Raw genomic sequence first — 25,790 nt, 5'->3', positions numbered from 1 at the left:
TGTTCCTGGGGTGTTTGTGGGCTCTCATTAGGTTTTGTCTAAAATATGCTGTGCATTCTTATCTATTTAAATTAGAGTAAGAAACGGTTTTCAGAACTTCTAATTTTCTACTAGACCAAATAGAACATAACACTTACCCATGTGAGGTTCTGTCTGGATCCAGGCCAGTTTTTAGTTGGAAATCCACTGCACGCCCCCTGCTTCCGTGACCCCCCGCAAGAAGTATCTTTTGGTCCCTCTGCAAGTTCTGGCTGACTCAAGCTAAAATCTCCTTTGAATCCTTGACATAGCCTTACCCATGACTTCTAAAAGTGGTCTCTGTAGAATAGTGGCAGAAGGGGTCCTAGGTGATGAAAAAGTCTGCAAGATATTGCACCTCTCCCTTATCTCACCTGCCAAGTGACATTTTGGGACCTATCTGGAGTTCCTACTAGCTATATTTCAAGGTCAACTTGCTGCTTTCTATAGTATACAATACCCAAGGAAGTAGCTAACCCATGCAAAACAACATTTAACTGGCAAGATTTCATGAATGTAAATTCTAATTATCTTAAAGTACTTTACAGCCACTAATTAAGTTTCATAAGACTCTGTAATTTCTTCTTTTGTGTGTGGGGGGGTACCTACTCCTTTTTTGGGGAAAAGTTAGGCATAAAAAGGCATAGCAATACAGAATTTTGAGTATTTTTTTATAGTTTTCTGTATTGAATATCATGAGTCATGATGTATTATGAGTTGTATTTCCATTATTGATGGTACATTTTTCCTGTTTCATCTGTACAGTTTTTGGGTTTTTTTATTCCATATACTGTGAAATGTTTGTAGAAGTATCTGTGTTTAGTAGTAGTGTTAACCAGGAAGGAGATCATGATAATGACCTTACAATTAACATCACGCTTTAGCTCAATGAGCTAACTTAATATCTTGAGTGCTCTTAAGATATCTGTTATTTAATTTACAAATCCTGTAGGGCATTTATACTTTTAAAGTGTAAGTCAGTGAGCCCAACATTGCATGTTTTAAGCTTAATGACATTTTAAAAAGCACTTTACTGGGGCACCTGGGTGGCTTGGTTGGTTAAGTGTCCGACTTTGGCTCAGGTCATGATCTCACGGTCCGTGAGTTCAAGCCCCACATCGGGCTCTGTGCTGACAGCTCAGAGCCTGGAGCCTGTTTCAGATTCTGTGTCTCCCTCTCTCTCTGCCCCTCCCCTGTTCATGCTCTGTTTCTCTCTGCCTCAAAAATAAACGTTAAAAAATTTTTTTTTTAAATAAATAAAAAGCACTTTACTGTCAGAATTTTTTTATTTTAAAAAAAATTTTTAATGTTTATTTTTGAGAGAGAGAGAGAGAGAGAGCACAAGTGGAGGAGGGGTAGAGACAGAGAGGGAGACACAGAATCTGAAACAGGCTCCAGGCTCTGAGCTGTCGGCACAGATCCTGATGTGGGGCTTGAACTCAGGAATGGTGAGATCATGACCTGAGCTGCAGTCAGAAGCTTGGCTGACTAAGCCACCCAGGTGCCCCTACTGTCAGAATTTTAAAAAGGACTTTACTGTCAGAACCCCCAAAGCTTTATTATAATCAAAGTGTTGGAATGTGTAAGAATTGGGAGGTTTGTTGCGTTAGAAATAGTTGGCCAGTTTTTGAGGGGTAGGTGCTTAAATGTGAGTTGGTACTTGTTTTCTTCTGTAGGAATTATAGGATGAGAAGTTAGGATTGGTTCCACAGGCAGCTGTCAGGAAGAAGGGAGAATAGCGGGGAAGTTACAGGGTGAATCAGCATTGTGAAGGTTGAAAGCTCTGCCCGAGTCCTTCTTTTTTAGTGGTAGCAAGAGGGCATGTCATTCATAGATGACGAGCAATTTTGATTCTGTATCTAAAGAAGGTGTTCTCTTTTGTAAATGGTACTCTTTTCATGTCCCATTACCTATATTGATACTGCTCAGGCAACAGGTGGAAAGACTTAATGGTTTCCTTTCTTTAGTTGAGAAGCCAAGGCAGTATCATGAGCAGGAAGAAACGCCTGAGATGATGGCGGCCCGAATTGACAGAGATGTGGTAGGTCTACCATTCATCTTTAGATCATTGGCTTTTTGTTTTGTTTTGTTTTTTAAAGGGGAGAAAATATCAACAAGGAAAATGAAGTTGATTTAAATAAAGGTGTTCTGTGGAAAGTATATTTTCTCTTTCCATTGGTGGTTATGCCCTTTGAATTATTTATCTTAACTGTTTTTTGCCTTTATGCCAATATTTAGTAGAATAGGGCTCTGATAGAAGAACTAGCATATTAACTAGTTTACAAAGGAATTTAAACTGAATTATCAGATTTGAGGGATTTTAACTTTTTCATAGTTTGTAATTCATAATTGAAATATCTTTTAAATATATCTTCATGACATTTATTAAAAAAATTTTATAATTCCTAAAAAATAAAATGTAAATTTTAACTCTTTATAAAGGATAGGGCTGTATTTATTTTTATTAGTCCATAGTAATTTACTTATACAGTGAGAATGTCCTGTGATGTAATAACAACATATGATCGTAATATAATTATTTTTATAACTATACACACATTCCTAGCTTATTTGTAAACAAATACTTAGAGGAATTTGAAGTTTGGAACTTCATTTTTATATCACACCATTATTTATTACACTTAGAAGTTTATTTAATCCCGATTTCTAGTCTTTTAAATTAGAAGAATGTCAGGTTTCACACAAAGTAGAGAAAGTCAGCTAAGACTGTAGTATAATCAAAATTCGTCCAATAATCCCTGAAAGCATAATTCATCATTGATTCTATTTAACCATGTAGAAACTCTTATTAATGACTATTCTAGGTTATCTATGTGTTTATTAGTTTATACAACATTCTGTATACCTTTTTCCATGAAATAATACTGTTGGTACTTTATTGGGACATTTGTTAAAAAAAACAAAAATGCTTAGTGCTCTTCTAACAAGATATTTCTTAGAAATTTTTACCCTAACTTTATGTGGAAGAAACACTATGAGAAAATTAGAGTAGTTGAAAATAATTAATTAATAATCTGAATAGATACTGTGAATGCTTTCTTGATGGTATTGAAAATAGAACAAAATTAAACTAAAGAAAAATGTGAATGTCAGACTTCAGCCACAGGTATAGATATATTTAGTTTAATTCATTTCTTGGAATTAGTGCTAAACTTAAAATTTGCACGTGGGAGGTATTTTTTTTTCTAATTTTCCTTTACTGACAGTATAAAGTCAAGGCAAAAAATTGTCTTATTTTGTTTTACATTTCATTCTGTAATTTCTAATTCCAGCAAATATTAAACCACATTTTGGATGATATTGAATTTTTTATCACAAAACTCCAAAAAGCAGCTGAAGCATTTTCTGAGCTTTCTAAAAGGAAGAAGACTAAGAAAGGTAAAAAGAAGGGGCCAGGAGGTAAGTTGGATTTTCTTAATCTTCTAAAGACCTTTGAGAACCCAGTGCTAGGCAGAGTTTCTGCCCTTGTGAACTGCTCAGCAAAACTCCATTGACAGTGGGCCAAGGTCCCTTTTTTTATTTTGGGATAGCACCTGGAAGTTAGGCAGAGACTAAGATGAGCCCAGGGAAAAGTCCATTTTGGTTCGAAGTTGGCTATGGTAAGGAAAGAGTCTAGGATACTTCACCTAAATCACAGAGACTCTGAGATGCAGCTGGTGACCATCTGTTTATAGTTTTAATTAGTGACTGCAAAATTAATGTCTGCTAAAGTCATAGCTCTGTTCTTCCCATAATTGGATGTATTTTATTGTAAATATAGAACCTCATTATTTTGTTAGAAGGATTGATTTTTCTCATTAATATAGTTGCAAATGTCAGTGGATTTGATTTATTTTTTATTTTTTTTTATTTTTTTATTTTTAAAAAAAATTTTTTTTCAACGTTTTTTATTTATTTTGGGGACAGAGAGAGACAGAGCATGAACGGGGGAGAGGCAGAGAGAGAGGGAGACACAGAATCGGAAACAGGCTCCAGGCTCCGAGCCATCAGCCCAGAGCCTGACGCGGGGCTCGAACTCACGGACTGCGAGATCATGACCTGGCTGATGTCGGACGCTTAACTGACTGCGCCACCCAGGCGCCCCAGATTTTTTTTTTTTTAATCACAGAACTCCCAAACAATATGTTCAGGTCACATACAAGCAGTTTTTGAGTATGCTGTAGTTAGCTATTTAAAATGGCTTCAAAATATATAAGCTTGCAATTGTAGAACATAATGAAACACATAAAAAAATAGTAAATAAATATCCCTTTCATGACACATGACTTTCCAGTCTCTCCAGTCTTTCCAGTCTAGCTCATGTCTATATCATAAGCATGTGACCTGTAGACTTGTCTTCCAGATGTGTATATCTGGATATATACGTCACTTCCTTATATTCTGAGATTAAGTATTATTGCTTCCTTATGTCTCACACCTCTTATTCCTGCTGTATTCTTTATGAAGGGTGTTCTATCCTTTTGGTCACCCAGATTCTAGACCACAGATTCTTGTATGATTTCATTCTCTAGCTTACAGCCAACATCAATATTATTTTTTCAATGTGTTGGGGTTTTTTTTGTTCCTTTGTTTTTGTTTTTTTTTCTTTTTGGGAGAGAGAGTGTGTGAACAGGGGAGAGGGGCAGAGGGACAGAGAGAGAATCCTAAGCAGGCTCCATGCTCAACATCGAGCCTGACATGCGTCTCGATCTCACAAACCATGAGATCATGACCTGAGCCAAAATGAAGAGTCGATGCTTAACCGGTTGAGCAACCCACATGCTCCTTCACTGTGTTTTATATCCAGTTGTTTTAATTTTAATTTGCATAACTAGTGTCTGCTTCAAACTGTGATCATTTTTACCCAGCTCTCTAAGTAGTCTTCAAGCCTCCAGTTTTTATTCTGGGAGGACAGTTGTCTTAAAGCTCTAAGGCGGTCACTTTGTTCTTCTGAAAAGCATGTTAATTCCATGTTCTGTTGAGTTAAGTCTACTCCTCCCCTTGGCAGTCAAGGTCACCCACAATCTAACCTTGATCTACTTTTCCATCCTTGTGTTTCTTTTAGTTTGTTGTTTCATGTACATACGATTTCCTTTTTTCATGTTTTTTACTTATGCTGTTTTTATCCAGCCATGACATTTTCTTACCAAATTGCCATGTAACAGACTTTCCAAATCTCATCTTAAAGGCTACTTTCCCTGTGAAACATCTTTTAGGTGTACATCCTCCCAACTCCCAACCAGGTGTAGTCTCTTTCTATAGTACTTCATTGGTGTATCTTTGTTACTTATCTGATTCATGTCTTCCATTAGATTTTAAGGCCCTACAGAGTGGGACCTACAACTTACACATTTAAAAAAAAAATGTTTATTTATTTATTTTGAGAGAGAGCAGTGGGGAGAGGGGCTGAGGGAGAGAGAGAATCCTAACCAGGCTCCATGCTCAGTACAGAACCTGATGAGGGAGGGGCTCAGTCTCATGACCGTGAAATCGACTGGAACCAAAATCAAGAGTCAGATGCTTAACCACTGAGCCCCCCAGAGGCCCCATAACTTATACATTTTTATAGTCTTTGCAATGATAAGCACAGTAACTGGGACATAAAAAGGCTACAGTGTACGTTTATGGAATTGATGAGTAATTGGTAGTGCCTAAGGATAGAAGAATCCGTTTCAAATGTCGGATCATCTTAGTTTGTTGCAGTTAGTCTATGACATGTGGTAGAGTAGCTACACAGCGTGGTATCTGGTATGATCATCAAATTTTATAGACGCAAATGTGTTCTACTTTTTCATTTAATGTATTTTCTTAGAACTTTGCTTTCATCTGTCCCTCTTCCCATTTATTTCTTTTAGAGGGCGTTTTAACTCTGCGGGCAAAACCTCCTCCTCCTGATGAATTTATTGACTGTTTACAAAAGTTTAAACATGGATTTAACCTTCTGGTAGGTGAAATTTATTTATATATAACTAAAAGAAACAAATGAAAGAAATCAAAGCCTAGCCAGGATGCTATTGATTAAATTAAGAGATAAGCTTTTTCCTGTGGGTTTTTTGGTATGTGTGTCTTGATTTTTCTTTAATTAGGACAATAGCTAGTAAAACCTATGTATCTAAGCGAATTATCAAAAAGGAATGATTCCTAACTTTTTAAAAACTAAATTCCCCTAATCTGACTTACCTAGGCTGATTAATACACTAAAAGTGAAAGTAGGTGGAAAGAACTCTTCCTCTGAGTCTGTGTTGGACCTTCATGAATGTCTGTTTTTTGCTTGATTACATCATAGTAATCTGTTTGTCTGGTTTCTTAATGCTACAGGCCAAACTGAAGTCTCATATCCAGAATCCGAGTGCTGCAGATTTGGTTCATTTTTTATTTACTCCATTAAATATGGTAAGGCTTTGTTAATATAAGAAAGGAATTACTCTTAGTACGTTTTTCAACCCCATGTGCCTGGCTGGAGTTACCTAGACAGTTTTTCTTCATCACCTTGCATGGATACTATTTCCCTTGGCATCTATGCACATATCAAGAATGTGCAATTTGAGAGTTTGAAAGAACCTTAGAAATCATCTAGTTCAAACACCTTATTTTACAGTTGAGGAAACTGATGTCTGTGACAGCGCTAGGGAAATGAAAAGAAAGATTTATCGGATGCTGGTGTTGCAATGTATACTAGTATATAATAGAAATGGCTATAATAATATAAAAGCTTTTCTCTTTCTCCCAAAATAGGCTAGACATGAGGAGGCGCTGGTACTGGATGGAAGGTTTTGCTCATGTATTTATGTATTCACAAATATTGAGAGCCTGCTGTGTGCTTTGTATTATTCGTAGCTTATCAGGAACAAAACAGACATAAATTTTTACCCTCTTGGAACGTATATTGTAGTATGGAGGGGCAATTGTTAATCTAAATACATGCATAAATAATGCATTTTGCTAAAAATAAGTGTTACTTGAAAAAATGCAGTAGGGACAGAGAACAGGGAGCATTTCAGGTGTGTGCTCATGGAAGTGCGCACATGAGTGTGTGAGCTGGAGTAGTACCCTTTCTGAATAGGGTTGGTTAAGGTGAGAAGGTGTCATTTGAGCAAATGAAGTGAGGAATGAGTCATGTGGATTTCTGAAAGAAGAGAATTCCAGATAGAGAGCAGCTATTGTAAATGCTCTGGGGTGGTAATTACAAATTATGCTCTTGGAATAAATAAGTGTTGTGACTGGAACAGAATGAGGGAGATGTTAATTAGGAAATGAGGTTAGCAAAGAAACGGAAGGTCATATTTTGTTGGTCCTTGTAGGTGATTGTGAAATCTTGTACACTTTGGAAGGTTTTCGCCAAAAGGATTCTTCTGGCTGTAATACTTGGAGATCTGGCGGAAGAAGGGACTGGAATGGTTATTAGAATAATCCAGATTGGAGATGACGGTGTTTGGGTCAAGTAGCATTAGAGATAGTAAGAAGCCCGATTCTGGGTGTAAACCATAGAAGCCACACTTTCTGGTAGATAGGATATGCTGTGCAACAGCCAAGTGTATCTCCAAAGTTTGGCCTATGAGTGAAGAGATGGCCTAATTATTAACCAAGATGTAGAAAACAATAGGTAAGACAGAGACTACTACCAAGGTAGTAGTTACAAATAAAGAAGAGGAGTAAGGACTGGTGGATCCCTGTGCAGTTTCAGTGTGAGGAGAATAGAAAGGGCCAACAAAGATTTGAGAAAAAGCAGTTAAGTTGGGAAAAGAAAAATAAGAATATTATGGTGTTCTGGAAGCCAAATGAAGAAAATGTTTCCAAGAGGAAGAATTGAACAACTGTGTCAGATATCTGTGTGGTGGAAGCTGATTTTACCTCCACGTTCTTGTTACAGCTGTACAAAGACAAAGAAAGATGATTTGTCTTTAAGGAAGTGACTCTGAAATTAAACAGATAATTTCTGCCTTTGTCCAGTTGGCCTGAATGTTCTCATATAGCCACACCGAACACCAGAGTAATATAGTCTCCATCTGTGTTGGTTCATCTAAAATGTAGGGGCTTCTCTTTCTAGATGGGAGAAGAGAGTGGACACTAGGGAACAATTAGTAGTCCTTACATTGCCCACTATATGTCAGGTTGAGTGACAGGCAGGTAATACAATTTTTTTCTCCCCAGAAAACTCCCTTCTCATACAGGTATATTTTTATGTAAGGTATAATTAAAAAAATTTTTGTTAATGTTTATTTATTTTTGAGAGAGACACAGAGAGAGAGAGACAGAGTGAGAGTGGGGGAGGGGTAGAGAAAGAGGGAGACACAGAATCCAAAGCAGGCTCCAGGCTCTGAGCTGTTAGCACAGAGCCTGACACGGGGCCTGAACTCACAGACCATGAGATCATGACCTAAGCTGAAGTCAGAAGCTTAACCGACTGAGCCACCAAGGCCACCCCCCTCACATAAGGTATAATTTTTGAAGCTAAAAAGAAGGGTGTGTTGGAAACAATTCCCTTTGTAGAGGAGTTGGACTTTCCTATGAGCTTATCCAGCAAAAGGTTATATACCCTTGTGTCATAGGCCAGGATCCAAGATACACATCTTCATTTTCTGAATTTTCAGTATCCAGGTATGTTCTTTCCTTATATGGTATGATAATATACTTCCCTTCCTATTTTATATTTCTTATACTTGCAAATATTGTAATAGCAATTGTTCCAAGCTGACTTTATGTAGAACCGTCTTGTCCTACAGGACAGCTAGGAGAATTCACTGGAATATTTAAGAGTACAGAAAAAAAGTGCTGGGGCTTAGGAAAAGCATGGCGACAGAAAGCAGGCAGAACAATTGTTGGCCCCACATACAGACAGATATGAAAATAGACTGGGCTACAAATCACTCTTTTCTACAATTCCACCAATTAGCTAGGTCATTCCCGTTTTGTGGGAGGACAAGTGAGCAAGGAGTAAAAAGAAGGCAGAATCTGTTTTAAATACTTCCAGGAGGACAGAGTTTCCTGTTTTCTGGGCTAAGGCAGGCACAGGTGGAGTGGTTGTGAATGGCTTTCCCTGTCAGAAGGGCAGACAATAGAGAACAGAATGACAATAGCAGTAATGATAATTGTTAGTAGTGTGTGATTATTTGGTGTTATTATTTCTATGGCTGTTTTTTAAAGAGTAAGAACTATATGAAGCCAATAAGCTTAATTTTGGTTTAGGGCATATGGACATTATGGTTTGAGTTCTTTAATATTTATCAAAAATGGAACAAATTCAAATGCATTTTTCATAGCTTTTACTTGATTATCAGAAAAAAAATGAGAAAAACAAAATCCAAGTTACAAAAAGGAATAATAAATCTTATCCTTTCCTCAAGGGCAACTAGACAAGACCTGAAGTAGAATATGAAATGAATATTGCTTTACAAACATAGGAAAGTAACATTATCAGCATAAATGTCAGAACTGGGCAATAAAAGATTAGAAGATGAGAGTCCAAGGCTACATCAATAATTTATGAATGCTCCCATATGTTGTTGCTATATATAGAACATCAAATTTCTACTTGTCTAGTTATTATTGAATAATTCTTGCTATATAAGCTCTTTTAAAAATTAGATCAAGGCCATTCACATGCAAAGAAGCCCAGACTAGCTCATTAACAAAATTTATATTCCTCACTCCTTTTTAAAAATATTTATTTATTTTTGAGAGACAGAGAGTTTGTGTGTGTGTGTGTGGGGGGGGGGGGGCGTGCACACGTGTATGAGTTGGGGAGGGGCAGAGAGACAGGGACACAGAGAATCCCAAGCACTATTAGTGCAGATCCTGACACCAGGCTCAAACTCACAAACTGCGAGGTCATGATCTGAGCCAAAATCGAGAATCGAACGCTTAACCTACTAAGCCACCCAGGTGCCCCTATATTCCTTATTCTTTAACACATTTGATACTGTCTTAGTTTGTGTGTTAGGAAGTGTTGGTTATAGAGCAGTTTTTTGCCACCTTCTCATTCTTTCAAACTCTTTCACACATTGTAAGTAATTGCATAGTCATTACATAGAGGAGAACTATAAGATAATAGGACTGGTTTCCCTAGCATGTAGAAATTAGCCTTTGCGATCAGGCTATGTATCTGAAAATATGATGTATTTTATCTTTGTTTTTCATCAAAAATGACTCCTTATTAATGGTGTCTCTGATCAAAATATGTCTGTTGCTCTTTTAATGTTCTGCCTACAGAGATCCAGATGTATTACTTGGATAAGAAACTTGGGAAGGAACGTTCATACAGAGCCTACTTCCAGCCACACAAAATTGAATGGCTTTAAACCTTAAAAAACCTGCTGCCTGCCCCCAGCATCTGCACACAAGCTTACCTACAGCACACATACATGCAAACCTGCCTGACATCCGTTCTCCAGAGGGAACTATGTCTTGCAGCTTTTTATTTACATTTCTTTTGTTTCATTCCCTCCTCCCTCTGTGAAACCAAAGATTTAAAAATTCCTTTACTCTTAGATTTTACTCCTTAACTTTTCCTTCTTAATCATCCCTACACATTTACTAAAAGTGCTTATAGGGCTTGGAAGTAAGAAAATTACATGCCAAACAGTCACGGTGGGTTTTGTTCTCACTTTGATCTTTCACTGATTCTCATTCATCCCTCCAACACTGTGTTTTCTGCAGTTCACTTGGTCCTAGTCCTCACGGGAGGAAAAACTGAAGAATAAGCCATAAGTTAAAATGTAATATGTTGCTAATACATATAAATTGTTTTGGGGACAGTGAGGTGCCTCAGAGCTATGCCGTGGGGTTAAGAAGGGCTTCCTAGAAGAGGTGGTACTGGAGTAGAGTTCTGAGTGATGAACGAAGGGCCTCATGGGGAACTGGGAAGAAACATGTGCAGATACACAGAGGTATACGATAGTATGGCATGCTCAGGGCACTTGGATGACTGGGGAGAAACTGACTCTTGGTCTGAAGCCATTCAAAAAAAATCCCTTTTTACTTGTGCCATATCTCTGGGAAAGTGAAATTTTTATAAAAGGGCTCTGGTTTCTGCTCTAGGAGATAACTACCATTCTTTAGCCAGGAAATAGCCTCTGAGAAGTCAATTTGGAGCAGTTTCCAGACATACACTTATCATCATTTTGTTTATCAGAGAGTTGCACCTGTTTATTTGTTTCTGCTAGTCATTAAATTATCCATTTTAAATCAGGACAGTTTCCTAGAATTCGATTCTGGGAAAAGCTGTCCTAGATTCAGAGTACCAGTTCTCATTCTTCTCTCACTTTTCTCTCCGGATCCTTTTATTTTTGTATGTCTTTATAGGCACAGCCATAGGCTGTTAACTTGAGACTTATTTCTCTCTAGAGTATTCCTTTATAGAACCGTATTTTTCAAATTGGGCATAATAGATTTGCCAGGAAAGATACATGTACTTTTTTTTTTTAAAGCAAAAAGCAGATAGTTAAACCACCTGACTTAGAATTCTCTGGATAGCCATTAGTATTTTCCAGGGAAAATACAGTCCTGTGCAGCCAATAGACAGATCCTGTGAAAGTCGTTAAACTATTAACTTTTCATTCTAGATTATTAGGCACTATTAGCCTGGGCAAGTTGACTTAACAAACTGTTTTTCATTCAGTAGTACACTGCACAACGTCAAAATTTGAGTATATGAAAACAGTGCTTGTTTTGGGCATAGATTTTACATATTTTGAAAATATACAAGTAATCATCATCTTCTTGCTAAAAAATGATTTATTGTCATTTTAGGTGGTGCAGGCAACAGGAGGTCCTGAACTAGCCAGTTCAGTACTCAGCCCCCTGTTGACTAAGGACACAATTGATTTCTTGAATTATACTGTCAACGCTGATGAAAGGCAGCTTTGGGTGTCACTGGGAGAAACTTGGATGAAAGCCAGGTAAGTGTATGAGTTTAATACCTATAATACTTTAAGTATTGTTCTTTGTTATTACATGAATCTAATGAGACATATTTTTAGCCTTCTACTTATGAAGGACCAGGCATTACAGAGAAAAAGCCTAAACCCTTCAAAAGCTAGTCTAGTGGAAAAGATATAAAGTATGCGCAATATAAGGCATGTTAAGTACCAGGAGTGACACATAAACTGCTGTTGTTTGGCAAGGTGGAACCATCAGGAGGAGGATTTAAAGAGGAGGGTAGTTAGCTTTCAGAGAAGGGCTGGCATTTAAATCAATAGATAATAATAGTCACATATTGTGTAATATATATGTACACACCATACATATAGGGTTTGCTAAGCAGTCTTCCATGAACTTTACGTAAGTACTATTGTTGTCACTATTTTACAGATAAGGAAACTGAGGCATAGAGTGGTTAAGTAATTTGCTCAAAGCCATATAACTCTTAAGTGGCAGATCTGCCATTTGTATTCAGGCAGTCTGGCTTTGGAGTTGATGTCCATAATTATTTTGCTATGCTGCCTCTCAGTAGGATGAGTAGGATTTCCACGAATACATAATTGGGAAGGGGTTTTTCTAATAGAGAAACACAAATGAGGGCATGAAGCAGGAAGTCAAGAGAATGGAGAATGAATATGGGTTTAGCTGACATATAAACTTTGGGTAGCAGGTGCTTGTGGAAAAGGGGGAGAGGAGAAAATGGTGTTAAATGAGGCACATGGAAATGAACAGGTGGGCTATGAGGGCTCCCCCTGCCATGCTATGGAGTTGGAGAAGATTGTATAGGCTGCAGAGAACCACTAGCTTTGTGAATAGGAGTGTGACATAATCACATCTGTGTTTTAGAAAGATCAGTCTGGTAGTTGAGCTCAGGAAAGACAAGATCCTTCTCTGGGTGGAAAGAAGGAGGGGATCATTTTAAAAATTGTATCTTGTCAATAAAGTGATTGTGTAAGACAGATCATTAACATTGCATCATTTATCATTGCAGTATTAAAGTTTTTCTGAGCAAAGCAAGGTATAAAACTTTCTCATTTTATGACATTGAATAAATAATTTTTGCCTTTCTTACCCAAATCATTTTATTGCTCTCACTACTTAGAATAAGCTATTCAGGTGGTCATTTAGAAGCTTTTCTTCCTAATGCTTTTGGATGGACTAGCCTAAAAGTAATGGATCAATTCATACTTTCTTTCTTCTGTTTCTTTTGTGGAAATACATATAAACTGTTCCCACTTGTATTTTACACTTTGGCAACAGCTTGTGTTGGAATATGGCTTACATATTGAATGGTTTACCAAGCAAAAAATTCTTTAAAAGCACTGTAGTTGTTACTTTTATATTGAAAGCATTATTTGAATTTATTTTTATTATTTGTATATTAATATATCATGCTATTTGTATATCATACTATGTAAAAACTTGGTTAAACAGATTTCTTAAATCCATTAGATATTTGTAGGTTATGATCTTTTGATAAGTCTAGGTGGGATCTTTTAATATTTCCACATAAAACTTACTAAATTAATCAGATCTCATAGTACAAAAATAACCTATATTTTTAAATTTCTTGGTTTTGGGTCCTACCTCACAATGAGAAAATGAATGACCATTGGAAAAACTACATCAAAAGAAAATACACTGTTAGCTCTTGACATGAGAAACGGTCATTTCAAATCCTAATTGTTAAGAGTATTAGGAAAAGAATATACTGATTTAAAAACTCATAAAGATAACAAAAATTATGAAGGTACTTAATAATCTGAATAAAATGGCTCATTTTATCATAGTAGAAATATAACCTGAAGAATTAATCTTTCACTTGTGAGAGATAAAACAACACAGTGGAGCAGAATTGAACCTATAATTTCTGTCCCAGGTGTTTTTGTGGTTCATGAGTGATTAGGAGCTCGTAGAAATAAGTCTCACTCAGAGTCATTAAATAATGAATGGGTAATGATTACGGTTCCAGTATTAGTCCTAACTTGATTTCACTGATTAAAGACTAGCTGATAAATTTAATTTATAAAATTGGTAATGTTTCATTTAGAGGACTTATTCCTTTATAAAGCATAAACATTCAGAACATTCTCTGTTATTTCTTTTTAGAAAGATATGTCTGACACCAGGAGGGTTGGTTATGATGATGAGAGGGAAGGGAAGGGAAAGATGAGAATCTGAAACTACTTTAGATGCAAGAGAAGTTCATGTTCTAAATACTTTCAGCACTTCTAGCCTCACACTCCCTTTCCAGTTTTTCAAAACCTATATCCATGTTACGAAGATGAATGAATGGAGAATGGAGGCAATGTAAAAAAACAGATCGTGAAGCAAAATTCAATCTTCATTTTGTTGGCATTACAATCTGGCATAAGCATGTTCCTTTTCCCTTTATGTGTGGAGAGAGGGCAGATTACGTATGCTTTGTTTTTGTTGGTTTTTGAGAGAAAAAATGTTTATTTTTGAGAGAGAGAGACAGACAGACAGAGCAGAGGCTGGGGAGGGGCAGAGAGAGAGGGAGACACAGAATCCGAAGCAGGCTCCAGACTCTGGGCTTTCCGCACAGAGCCCGATGGCGGGGCTCGAACTCACAGACCGAGAGACATGACCCGAGCTGAAGTCCAGCTCGACTGAGCCATCCAGGAGCCCCTGTTTTTGTTTTTTTGTGGCTAACCTTGTTGAAAGTAATTTTGAAAATGGATACATTTCTTAATTTTATGTCTTAATGTCCCTCTACAGAGCAGAGTGGCCAAAAGAACAATTTATTCCACCATATGTTCCACGGTTCCGCAACGGTTGGGAGCCCCCAATGCTGAACTTCATGGGAGCACCGATGGAACAAGATCTTTATCAGCTGGCCGAGTCTGTGGCAAATGTAGCAGAACATCAGCGCAAACAAGAGACAAAAAGATTATCCACAGAGGTAAAGTTTTTAACATCACTTTTTGTAGAAAGTGCAGTAATCTGTGCATTCTCTTCTAATTCTGATTGCGAGTTCTAGTTTTATTGATCTGAAGATTGTTCTAGAACTAATGACTTAAATGTCCTGCTGCCCTTAGTTACCTCTCAGCTTTTTATCGTTGTTGTGACAGTTGCTCTGTTTCCCTGTGAAGCCCAAGTCCCCCCCCCCCCCCCCCCCCCCATATCATTCTTCCACAGCCTGCCAGCCATCACCCTGCCAGTGCCCTGGTGAGCCAGTCTCAATTTTTGAGTGCCTAGTTTCTCTCCTTGTCAGGGAATCACCCTGTTGCCTGTTGGCTTGTTCTATTTTTCTCATCCATTATCATACCCTTAAGACAGCTCCCTGGGGCGCCTGGGTGTCTCAGTTAAGCGATTAAGCGGCTGACTTCAGCTCAGGTCATGATCTGTCAGTGAGTTCGAGCCCCGCGTTGGGCTTTGTGCCGACAGCTCAGAGCCTGGAGCCTGCTTCAGATTCTGTGTCTCCCTCTCTTTATGCCCCTCCCCTGCTCATACTCTGTCTCTCTGTCTCTGTCTCAAAAATGAGTAAACATTAAATAAAAATTTAAAAAAGAAAGCTCCCTGGACCTAGGTCTCCTAACCTGTCCCAAGCAGCTTTTTCCCAAATGTCCCATTTGTTTCCTCCTCTGTCCCTCCCTCCCCTCTCTTTCCTCCCTCCTGTCCCTCTTCCCCTCCCTCCCTGTCTTCCTTCCTTCCCTCCCTTCCTTCCTTTCATTTAGTTCTAAACCCTGGAGCCCTCTCAGCCTGGCTAGAAGGCCAGAACTTCTCCTGGATTCATTCCCCAGGCTCAAATGAGCATTTCTAACAGTATCATACCTTGAGAAGAATCACAAAATTTACTGTACCTTTCAAGTATTTAGTAAGCTTTGGAGTAATAACCTATTTTGGGAGCCAATGGGGGGATTGAAATTGGCTATGTTATCCCTTCACGTCTCTTAAAAATGACTTTTCTGTGATTCTTCTTGTTCCGTCAGAAAATTAAACATTGCTTAAAGCTGAAGCAAACCAAACAGGATGATCAGAACCTGAGGAATTAGGTGAATGAGGTCTATTTGGAGAAGAAACAGTAAATGATGACTAGATCCCCTTTGAGGTCCTGTTTGTTTCCTTTATTTAATTCCATAGATAAATTTTCTCAGACTGCTGTGGGTATTCATAGCAAACATGATAGGAAGGAATGATTAGCAAACCAGAGTAAATCTTCACTTTTAAGGAAAAACACTTATATAAATTAAATTTTTAAAAAATCGTTCCCTTGAACAATAACCATAATATTATAGAAGATTGATTAAATTCCAAAACTTTAAAAAAGCACATGTACTGCTTTGAAGATATGTTTTTTCCTAATGTAATTGTTTTTTCCTCTGGCACAATTAAGGGTAGAGTCTATAACTGCCTGTCCTTCTAAATGAGGGATTAAGAAGATGACTTCACAGCCCTTTGCCTTGGTTGGCAGGCACACATCCCTCACCAGACCTCATCCTGATGGATGGTGATGAGGATTTTATAGTTCAGACCTCATCACTGTGGATTTCCTTTCCTCATAGAGGGTGACTTTTCTAGAGGGAAAAAAAGATGTAATCAAACAGGAAATTATGATACACATGTTGCTGCTATAGTTACAGTTGACTCTTCAAATCACAAGAATTTCTAGCTTACAGTCTTTATATCTTAAATAAGAAAATACATCCACTTAATAATACATGCCTCAGAAATTCACTTCTGTGAGTTCTTTTTCAATTTGGGTATTTAAAGGGAGAGTAACATGTTCTGGGCTCCCAGTGTAAAAGTTGTCTACTCTCACTGAATAAGTAATTTTAAAGGAAGAATTATTGAGAATCTTTCCTTATAATGAGCTATCATTTTCCTGTTGTAAACTATTTGCCATTTTATGGCTTAAGTACTTATTCTGAGGTTTTAAAAAAATGAAATGAAAAGCGCCTGCTAGCTGTTCTAGGGGAATTGATGCCTTAAGAATTTGTTGGAAAAGAGGCTGAGTAATGGTGATTTAAAATACGTAAAAAATGCAATCATCCCTAGAAGAGAAACTTTATTATACTTTATTGCTACTAAAATAAATGCACTCAGGACAAGACTTGGATGATTCAAGATCTGGTGGTTTTGTTTAGAATCGAAAGGCATAGGTGACGTGGGGTGTCAAATGTGGGTAGCAATACTCAACTTCTTTACTTCCTCTGAACCAGCAACAGCCCTAGACAAGGCTGTGTATGTAGTCATCACAGTTAGTCATTTGTCATCATTCTCTCCTCCCTCCCAATATTCCCAGTCACTCTTAGGACCCAGTGATCTCATGCTGGCTGACCTCACTCTGTTCTGTTCAAAGTTAGCCAAAGGTGAGGGTGATTCTACCAGGTTTTTGCACTCTGCCCTTTATAACAGCCTTTAATAAAAAGCTGCCTAACCATCTGATGCCTCTGCTCTCAACCAGGGAAATGAGAAACCAACTTAATTAAGCTATTTGTTTTATTTTTAATTTCAGCTTTATTGAGGTATATAATTGGAAATCCTAAGATATTTAAGGTGTTCATCTGGTGATTTGATACACATTGTGAAAGGATCCCCCTGTCTAGTTAATTAACACACTGACACATCTATCACCTCACATATTTATCTTTTTTTTTCTTTTGGTGAGAACATTTAAGTTCTACTCTCTTAGAAAATTTCAATTATACACTATAGTGTTCTCAGCTATATTCACCATTACATTATATCTTCAGACTTCATCATTTATAGCTGTAAGTTTCTGCCCTTTTACCAAATTCTTCCTATTTCCCCCAGCCCTTGGTACCCGCTTTTCTACTCTGTCTTCATGAATTTGACTTTGGTTTTTCTTCGTGTAAATTTCACATATAAGTGCTATCATGTCGTATTTGTCTTTTTCTGTTTGGCTTATTTCACTTAGCAGAATGCTTTCAAAGTCCATCCGTGTTGTTACACACAGCATTATTCTCATGGCTGACTAATACTCCATTGTATGTTTATACCACATTATCCATTCATCTGTTAATGGGCATTCAGGTTGCTTCCCTATTGTGAACAATGCTGCAGTGAACATGGGGATGCAGATATCTCTTCAAGTTCCTAATTTCATTTCCTTTAGTATTATACCCAGTAGTGAAACTACTGAACATTTCTCATTTTTTGAGGAACCTCCATACTGTTTTTCATAGCAGCTGCCCCAATTTACATTCCCACCAATAGTGTACAAGGATTTCCTTTTTTTCCCACATCCTCACCAGTACTTGTTATCTCGTCTTTTTGATGATACTCACCCTAACAGGTGTGAGGTGACATGTCATTATGATTTTGATTTACATTTCCTGGATGATTAGAGATGTTGAGCACCTTTTTATGTACCTGTCGGCCATTTGTATGCCTCCTCTGGAAGGATGTCTGTTCAGTTGCTCTACCCATTTTTTATTTGGACTGGGTTTTTGTTTGTGTTTGGTTGGTTGGTTGGGTTTTTTTGTTTTTGTTTTTGCTCTTGAGCTATGAGTTCTTTATATATTTTGGATTTTCAGTCTTTATCAGATACATGATTTTCAAATGTTTTCTCTGAGTTTGTAAGTTGCCTTTTCGTCTTGTTGATGATTTAAGCTAAGGTATTTAAATGGTGAGAATTTTTTCTTTGTGTGTTAAGTGCAGTGTATTCCAGTGAAATATATTCCAGAGGAGTAATATAGTGTGAGTTTTTTTGACATCTACACTTGTCCACTGAAGAAACCCTACCCACACTGTGTTTATCCGTACTCCAACTAACTCTGTCATTAGAATGAACTGTAGTAAACATGTATCTAACACTTTTCTAAGACATTTCCAGTTTCAAATATTCTGCCCCAGTGAGTTCACAAACACTTTCAATAGCCAAGGACTTCCATTGCTTCAGGGTCTATTGTATGTGTCCCATACTCATTTCACATAAAGAAACGGTTAAAAAATCTTTACGTACTTTTTTTTTTTTTTTTTTGGTCTTTGTTTCTTTGTTTTTTCCTCATAGCTTTAAAACTATGGTGCTCCTTGGGACCCACAGACCTCAGCTCCCCCTCCTGGTAGCACCTAGTAGGCTCATGTCAGAATTGTGTTAAACATAAAAAGAAATTACTCCCATCATTATCTTACCCTGGACTACTGACTCTCAAGATCTGTATGTTTCTGCCTTTCTGTATTTTCCTCGGTAGTAAATCTGGTAATAGTGCTGCCATTTAAAAAAAAATAGGGACTGGGGCGCCTGGGTGGCGCAGTCGGTTAAGCGTCCGACTTCAGCCAGGTCACGATCTCGCGGTCCGTGAGTTCGAGCCCCGCGTCGGGCTCTGGGCTGATGGCTCAGAGCCTGGAGCCTGTTTCCGATTCTGTGTCTCCCTCTCTCTGCCCCTCCCCTGTTCATGCTCTGTCTCTCTCTGTCCCAAAAATAAATAAACGTTGAAAAAAAAAATTTAAAAAAAAATAGGGACTGTGTACATTTAAAAAAATGAGAGGGTGGTATAATTTTAATACACAGAGTTTAGATGATTTTCATGTGACATTTACTTTGTTTGACTAGTAAAGGTCTGTTCCTTAAACTTAGAGAGCAAGGGGGAAGAGTTTTATTCTTGTTTTTAAACCAATTTCATTTTATATAAATTGTTAACATCTATCTAATACCAAAATCACCTTCAATGGAATTCCTAAGGAAAGAATGTGTTACTTGCATACCCGGCTATTTTCAGAGTTAACATATAGCTTTTGTACTAATGACTTTTCCTGTTATAAATAGGTCTTTGATAAAAAAAAAATGTACCAACCCCATTTCATAATTTGTTAGTAATGGTCAATCACTTGAAAATGAAACTGATCATATTATAGTGGAGGGTTTTGTTCACTGACGTCACTGGTCATTCAAATAGTCTTAGCAATTTTTTAATCTCTGTTTCTCTGTCTTTCAGCAGTCCAGTGTATCAGAGTATCCTCCCCCTGATGGGTATGCATTCAATAACATGTACACAAGGGTGCCCCATCTGGACCAAGGGGAAGCTGCTGTGGCTTTTAAGCCAACTCCTAATCTCCACGTAGATAGGTAAGATTTCATGGGTGCCACTTGGAGAGCTGCAGATGACTGTCTCTGATTTAGTGCAAGTAGAGGTCCCAGTGTCTGCTTTGTTCACTACTTCTTTAAACTTTCCATCTGTTAATTGTTTGATAAAATTTCAGTTGTTCCTTTATAGAGCTGGCTTTGATAAAGAAAGCCTCTAGTCTATAATTCTAACTGGAAAACCTCCAGCCTATAACTCTAATTTAGAGAAAATGCCTTTGGATGACTTTCCCTTTTTAAAAAGGTGCTCTGACAAAATCTGTGAATTAAGAAGAAAGAAGAATTGTTTTTGAAACTCTCCACTAGTTTATACCAGATGGTCTCTAAGGATCTTTCTTTAAAAGGAAACAATTTCCATCTTTCTCTCCTTCCAACAAAAACAAACCTTCCTTTAGATAGAACTATTTCTAAATATAAACTAAATATTTAGAAGAAGTCAGTGTCTTATTTGCCATTCTTACCATTTCATCTTACTGTATTTTATTTTTACTTTTCAGTTTTAGCTTTCATTTATTTCCCCTTAGTTTCACTCTTGAAAAAAAATTCAGCGTGGGTAAATGTGGAGAACTGAGATGGGGGAGAAGTAATGGCACTGGAGAAGGTTCACTTCTTCAGTCTTGTTTTCTAGCCTCTGCAAATGAGGGTGACAAATGAGGATTGTGGCCAACCCATATACAAAACAGAAAGAAAAGGAGGTGAAAAAGGAAATGGAAGGATGGCCATTCAGATGAATGGGACTGAAAGCTTGCGCTGGTACCTTCCTATCACAAAGCTTCTCTTACCACGAGGGTTGCATTCCCTTTACTTCTTTTCTTTAAAAAAAAATTGTTTAATGTTTATTTTATTCATTTTGAGAGAGAGATAGAACATGAGCAGAGATAGAGGGAGAAAGAGCATCCCAAGTAGGCTCTTGATCCCAATGCAGGGATCAGACTCACAAGACATGAGATCATGACCTGAGCTGAAACCAAGAGTCAGACGTTTAACCTACTGAGCCACCCAGGAGCCCCTTAGTATACTCTTTTCTTAATAGAATATAAAGAAGGTAGAATTTAAAATTTTTTGTTTTTGTTAGGAACGACAACAGAGGTAATACTTAAGTAACTGGTGTAGAAATTTTCCAAGTATTACTCTAAGGACACCAGTAACATATTATATAGAATATAAAGTCAGCAATGAATAATACATTTTAAAGATGCCAACATATGAAATATTTTTTTTTAATTTTTTGACGTTTATTTTATTTTTGAGAGAGAGACAGAATGCAAGCGGAGGAGGGGCAGAAAGAGAGGGAGACACAGGATCTAAAACAGGCTCCAGGTTTTGAGCTGTCAGCACAGAGCCCGATGTGGGGCTCGAACTCACGAACTATGAGATCATGACCTGAGTGGAAGTCAGCGCCTAACCAACTGAGCCACCCGAAATAAGTTTTAATTATAGATTCAATTTTTAGGAGATAATGCATGAAACTTATTTTTGAAGCTTAAAAGTTATTTCATTGAAATTCTTGAGTAACTTATTATTCATCCCAGTATTTTTTTCCTTTTTTTAAAACATATCCACGTACCAGAAATTATTTTAAATTGGTAATTCTTCCCTTTTTGTTCTATCTCTCCAGTAAACCAGTGATTTTTCATAGCAAAGTAACAAAGCTACAAAACCACTTGAGTACATTTCTCATGTGTGTTCAGATTTATAATATATATTGATAACTAACTTTGATCATTGTCAACCTTGGGACCACATCTAGCACATTGTGGCCACTCAGTAAGTGTAGATTTATTTGATGTATTGAATGATTGAATAGGCACATGATAGTGTATACAACATTTCAGAGTCACTACCTATGTCTTTGCCCTTCACCTCTAAGCCTATTAGGTATAGTGTTACTGATGGAAAAAACTCTGCCATTTATTTTGGACAGCTTACCACAAAGTGTTTTAAAAGTGTATCTTGATCATTTTAGAGGGTCAGGAGAGTGTACTTTGACTTAGTGATTTAGTTATATCTCTGTACCTCATCTGCTTCCAAAATGGATTCAGTCAACTCACTTAAGTTATATGCAGTTTAAGTAATGCTAATATTAAAAATAAAATAATGAGCAAAAACTACAAAATTAAGTAATCAAGAGTGGGGGTAAGAATTAAAATTTTGGAAGTATAGATTGATACTGTGATTGAATTTCAGATTTGTCTTTGAGGTTCCTAGCTGTCAGCAGAAAGAGAAACAATCATTTGCTGTCATTAGGAAAAGGAAGAAGTATATATCGGTTTATTAGGATAAATAATGTGTTTTTTTTTATCCAATCCTCAAAAATATTTGTCTCATGAAATTTTGTATAGAATGTGAGGGATGATGTAAGGGACATTACTGTTAAAGATTTTTTTTCCTCATTTAGAGAATGTTGTGGTAAATATCACAAAGTTTCTTTTAGTAACCTTTGAGAAATAAAAAAATTTAAATGGAATTTATTGAAGGCAATTCCATGAAGGGATACTCAATTATATATAGAGTTTAGGGTTGTCAAAATTTACCCGGGGAAAGAATTTTTAAAAAAATACATTGAGTGGTGGGGGCACCTGGGTGGCTCAGTTGGGTTAAGCATCTGACTTCAGCTCAGGTCATGATTTCACAGTTAGTGAGTTCGAGCCCCAAGTCAGGCTCTGTGCTGACAGCTCAGAACCTCCTTCATATTCTGTGTTTCCCTCTCTCTCTGCCTCTCCCCCAGTCGCACTTTCTCTCTCTTAAAAATAAATAAGCATTTTTAAAAATTCAATAAAAAAATACATTGAGTTGTGGGTAGATTGTATATCTGAGTTGTCTTGTGGATCCCATCTCTCACTCAGGCTATTGTAATAGGTGCTGGATCGTTGACATAGGCACCTGGATCGTTGATGTTTCAGGTTGCTAAGAAAATGTATCATCATTATTGCAAAAGATAATCTGAAAGTTCTGGTCTGATATAAAATACACAGAGGTTTGGAATTTGCTTTTATAATTATTTTTTATTACCCTTAAACTCTATTACGTGCCTATGCCTGGAATGCAGTAAATACCATGTGAAGTATATTCACTCTTCAGTGAAATGTACTGTGCCATCAGGTAAACCACCTGTTGAATTTAGAGCCCTCTCCTTTGAGGGATTACAGTTTACTTCTATCCCAAAGCAGTTCATGCTTCAGAGATGTCTCCGATCATTGCCGACTCCACATCTGCTCTATATCAAGTGCATATCAATTATTCCAAACCAGGAACAGAGAACATACGTTTATCTGAAAAATTATACAGTATGATTTTCAGATTGATTATATGGTCAATATCGTAGCTAAGTTTTATCTATAGAGGGCAAGAAACTGTAAACCATAAAGATTTGTACTCTCTAAAGCACTTTTTGAGTGCATGCTGGGTAGTCATCTCTGAGACACTCAAAATAGCAAAGACTTCAAGGAGAGCTGTGGCAAACTTTTCTTTTTAATTCGCTGGTTCCGAAACACAGTGGCGGACGGGCGCCTGGGTGGCTCAGTCGGTTAAGCGTCCGACTTCAGCTCAGGTCACGATCTCGCGGTCCGTGAGTTCGAGCCCCGCATCGGGCTCTGAGCTAACGGCTCAGAGCCTGGAGCCTGCTTCGGATTCTGTGTCTCCCTCTCCCTCTGCCCCTCCCCCATTCATGCTCTGTCTCTCTCTCTGTCTCAAAAATAAGTAAACGTTAAAAAAAAAAAAAAAAAGAAAGAAACACAGTGGTGGAGAGCTATTCTGCCCTGTTGTAGTATACTCAACTCTCTATTATTAATGGTGATTATTTTCCAGATCATGGGAGGGGAACACGAGGGAAGAGAGAAAGAGAACTGAAATTATTGTTTTTCTGACTTTTGGAGTGGCTGAATTTTTTTATCCCCCCAAATGAAATCTAAATAGAATGTAAACATATAAAGTAGGGAAAAGGGGTAGGAAGCCCACAGAACAGCTGTTAAATTATTATTAATATATAATAATTATTTGGCTATAATGTCACTTTTCTCACTTTTCTTATTTTTTAAAACTATATCAAAAATAGCCAGTAGGTAGCATAGCTTTTGGGTCATCTTTTCTCATTGTCCCTTTCCTCTTCTGGAGTTACTAAGAGGCTGCCAATTACCTCTGATGGCAGAATACGTTGTGTCACAATTGTCGTGCTGGCCCTGCTGCGACTCATTATTCCAGAGGACCCTGGTGGGCCACTTGACAGGGGAAAGATGAACAAACATCTTTAGTTCCTTTCTGCTTTTTCCCTTGTAGAAATGAGTAAGGAAATGTGGAAACGTAAATGGAGGAGAAAATGAAGGAGTGAAATTAAGAAACAACAGTTAAAGTGTTTTATTATTGAAATGAAGAAAATAGTAGTGCATTATTGATATATCAATTTTTGTATTACATATAGAGGTATATTTTAATTATATTAAATTTATTAGTGGTCATTTAATGATTAAAGGAAGTATTTGGTTTTTTAAGAAAGTTTTGTGGGTTTTTTTGTTTTTTTGTTATTTTGAGAGCGAGACCGTGAGGGAGGGACAGAGAGAGAGGGAGAGAGAATTCTAAGCAGGCTCTGCCCTGCCAGCTCAGAGCCTGAGGCAGGGCTCCAATTCACTCACCGAACTGTGAGATCATGACCTGAGCTGAAATCGAGTTCGGTGCTTAACTGACTGAGCCACCCAGGTGCCCCAAGAAAGTTTTCTTTTGAAAAAAGCATAGGACTCTTGGACCTGTTCTTACTATTAAAATAAGTTTATAATGAATGAATGGATTAACTAATTAGGAGGTGTTATTAGTCTTACTCTTAATTCATACCTACCCTTGCAATTTAGGAACTGGACAAAGCTTTTCTAAAACTTGACAGTCATAATTTTTAAATAGGAATTAAAGACATTGCTTGAGTTAGTGAAATCAACATATAATTTAAATTTCTACTATGGAAATTATCTTCAGTCTCTTTTAATTTTATAAAAAATGCTACCATTGATCTTTATCCCAGTTCTTTCATGGTAGAGTTGCTAATTACCAAAGTAATGTCCTGGTATATTTAATGGACAAAGAATTCATAGATTTGTATTCTGTATTTGGCTTAGTATCCACTAACCTTATGATTTTGCATTATTTAGTTTTGTACTAGCCATAGTTCGCTCATTTTAATAGTAATAACTCCAAAGTTTTGTTCAGTTCTCATATTCTATGAAATATAATAAACTAAACTACTCTTGTAATAATTTGTCAGAATGTTTTCTGGTAGGAATTGGCATTGATTTGCTTTAATGTCTTACTTCTGTTTTCAGCCTTTAGGAAGAACTCACTAAATGATCATTTTTCTTTCTTTGTATAGAAATTATGATCTACTGAAAGCACAACCCAAGAAGTATGCCAAATCCAAGTATGACTTTGTGGCAAGGAACAACAGTGAGCTCTCAGTTCTAAAAGATGATATTTTAGAGGTAATAGAATTTTACCTTTTTTATACTCTTAATAAAGTGGATTTATTTTGTATATTGTATACAATATACTGCATGTTGTATTTGGTATATATCTAAACCTTCCTTAAAAAATGCCAAGGTCAATGCCATTTTATTTTATCCAGGATAAAAGCATGTTATAGATACCTATATCTACTTAGGAGGGGGAGCTTGCTTTATCTTATTTTTTGTTGGGTTTTTCTGGGGGAGGGGGTGAAAAACAGAGGTTGGTGGGGAGGACAGAGGTTGAATTTCTTGGCTTACTTGGTCCTCTTTTCTTCTGGGATTTATCCATTTTGGAATCA

At 37.2% G+C, this 25,790-nt stretch overlaps 1 protein-coding gene across 3 annotated transcripts in view; it reads left to right on the top strand.

Moving 5' to 3' along the window:
- Window positions 1–25,790, top strand: part of EPS8 (epidermal growth factor receptor pathway substrate 8) — a 106,905-nt gene that overhangs the window by 58,370 nt on the left and 22,745 nt on the right. For 2 of the 3 annotated variants that reach the window (XM_030321820.1, XM_030321819.1), the window contains exons 9-16: window positions 1,986–2,059; window positions 3,312–3,438; window positions 5,874–5,962; window positions 6,337–6,411; window positions 11,767–11,915; window positions 14,677–14,860; window positions 19,860–19,990; window positions 25,359–25,467. In XM_030321820.1, coding sequence (XP_030177680.1) covers window positions 1,986–2,059; window positions 3,312–3,438; window positions 5,874–5,962; window positions 6,337–6,411; window positions 11,767–11,915; window positions 14,677–14,860; window positions 19,860–19,990; window positions 25,359–25,467 — 938 coding nt within the window. The remainder of the gene's footprint in view (window positions 1–1,985; window positions 2,060–3,311; window positions 3,439–5,873; window positions 5,963–6,336; window positions 6,412–11,766; window positions 11,916–14,676; window positions 14,861–19,859; window positions 19,991–25,358; window positions 25,468–25,790) is intronic. The other variant, XM_030321821.1, reaches the window with a different exon arrangement.

Source organism: Lynx canadensis, chromosome B4 (assembly GCF_007474595.2).
Source record: "Lynx canadensis isolate LIC74 chromosome B4, mLynCan4.pri.v2, whole genome shotgun sequence".
NCBI lineage: Eukaryota > Metazoa > Chordata > Mammalia > Carnivora > Felidae > Lynx > Lynx canadensis.
This window is presented reverse-complemented; position numbering and strand designations above follow the sequence as displayed.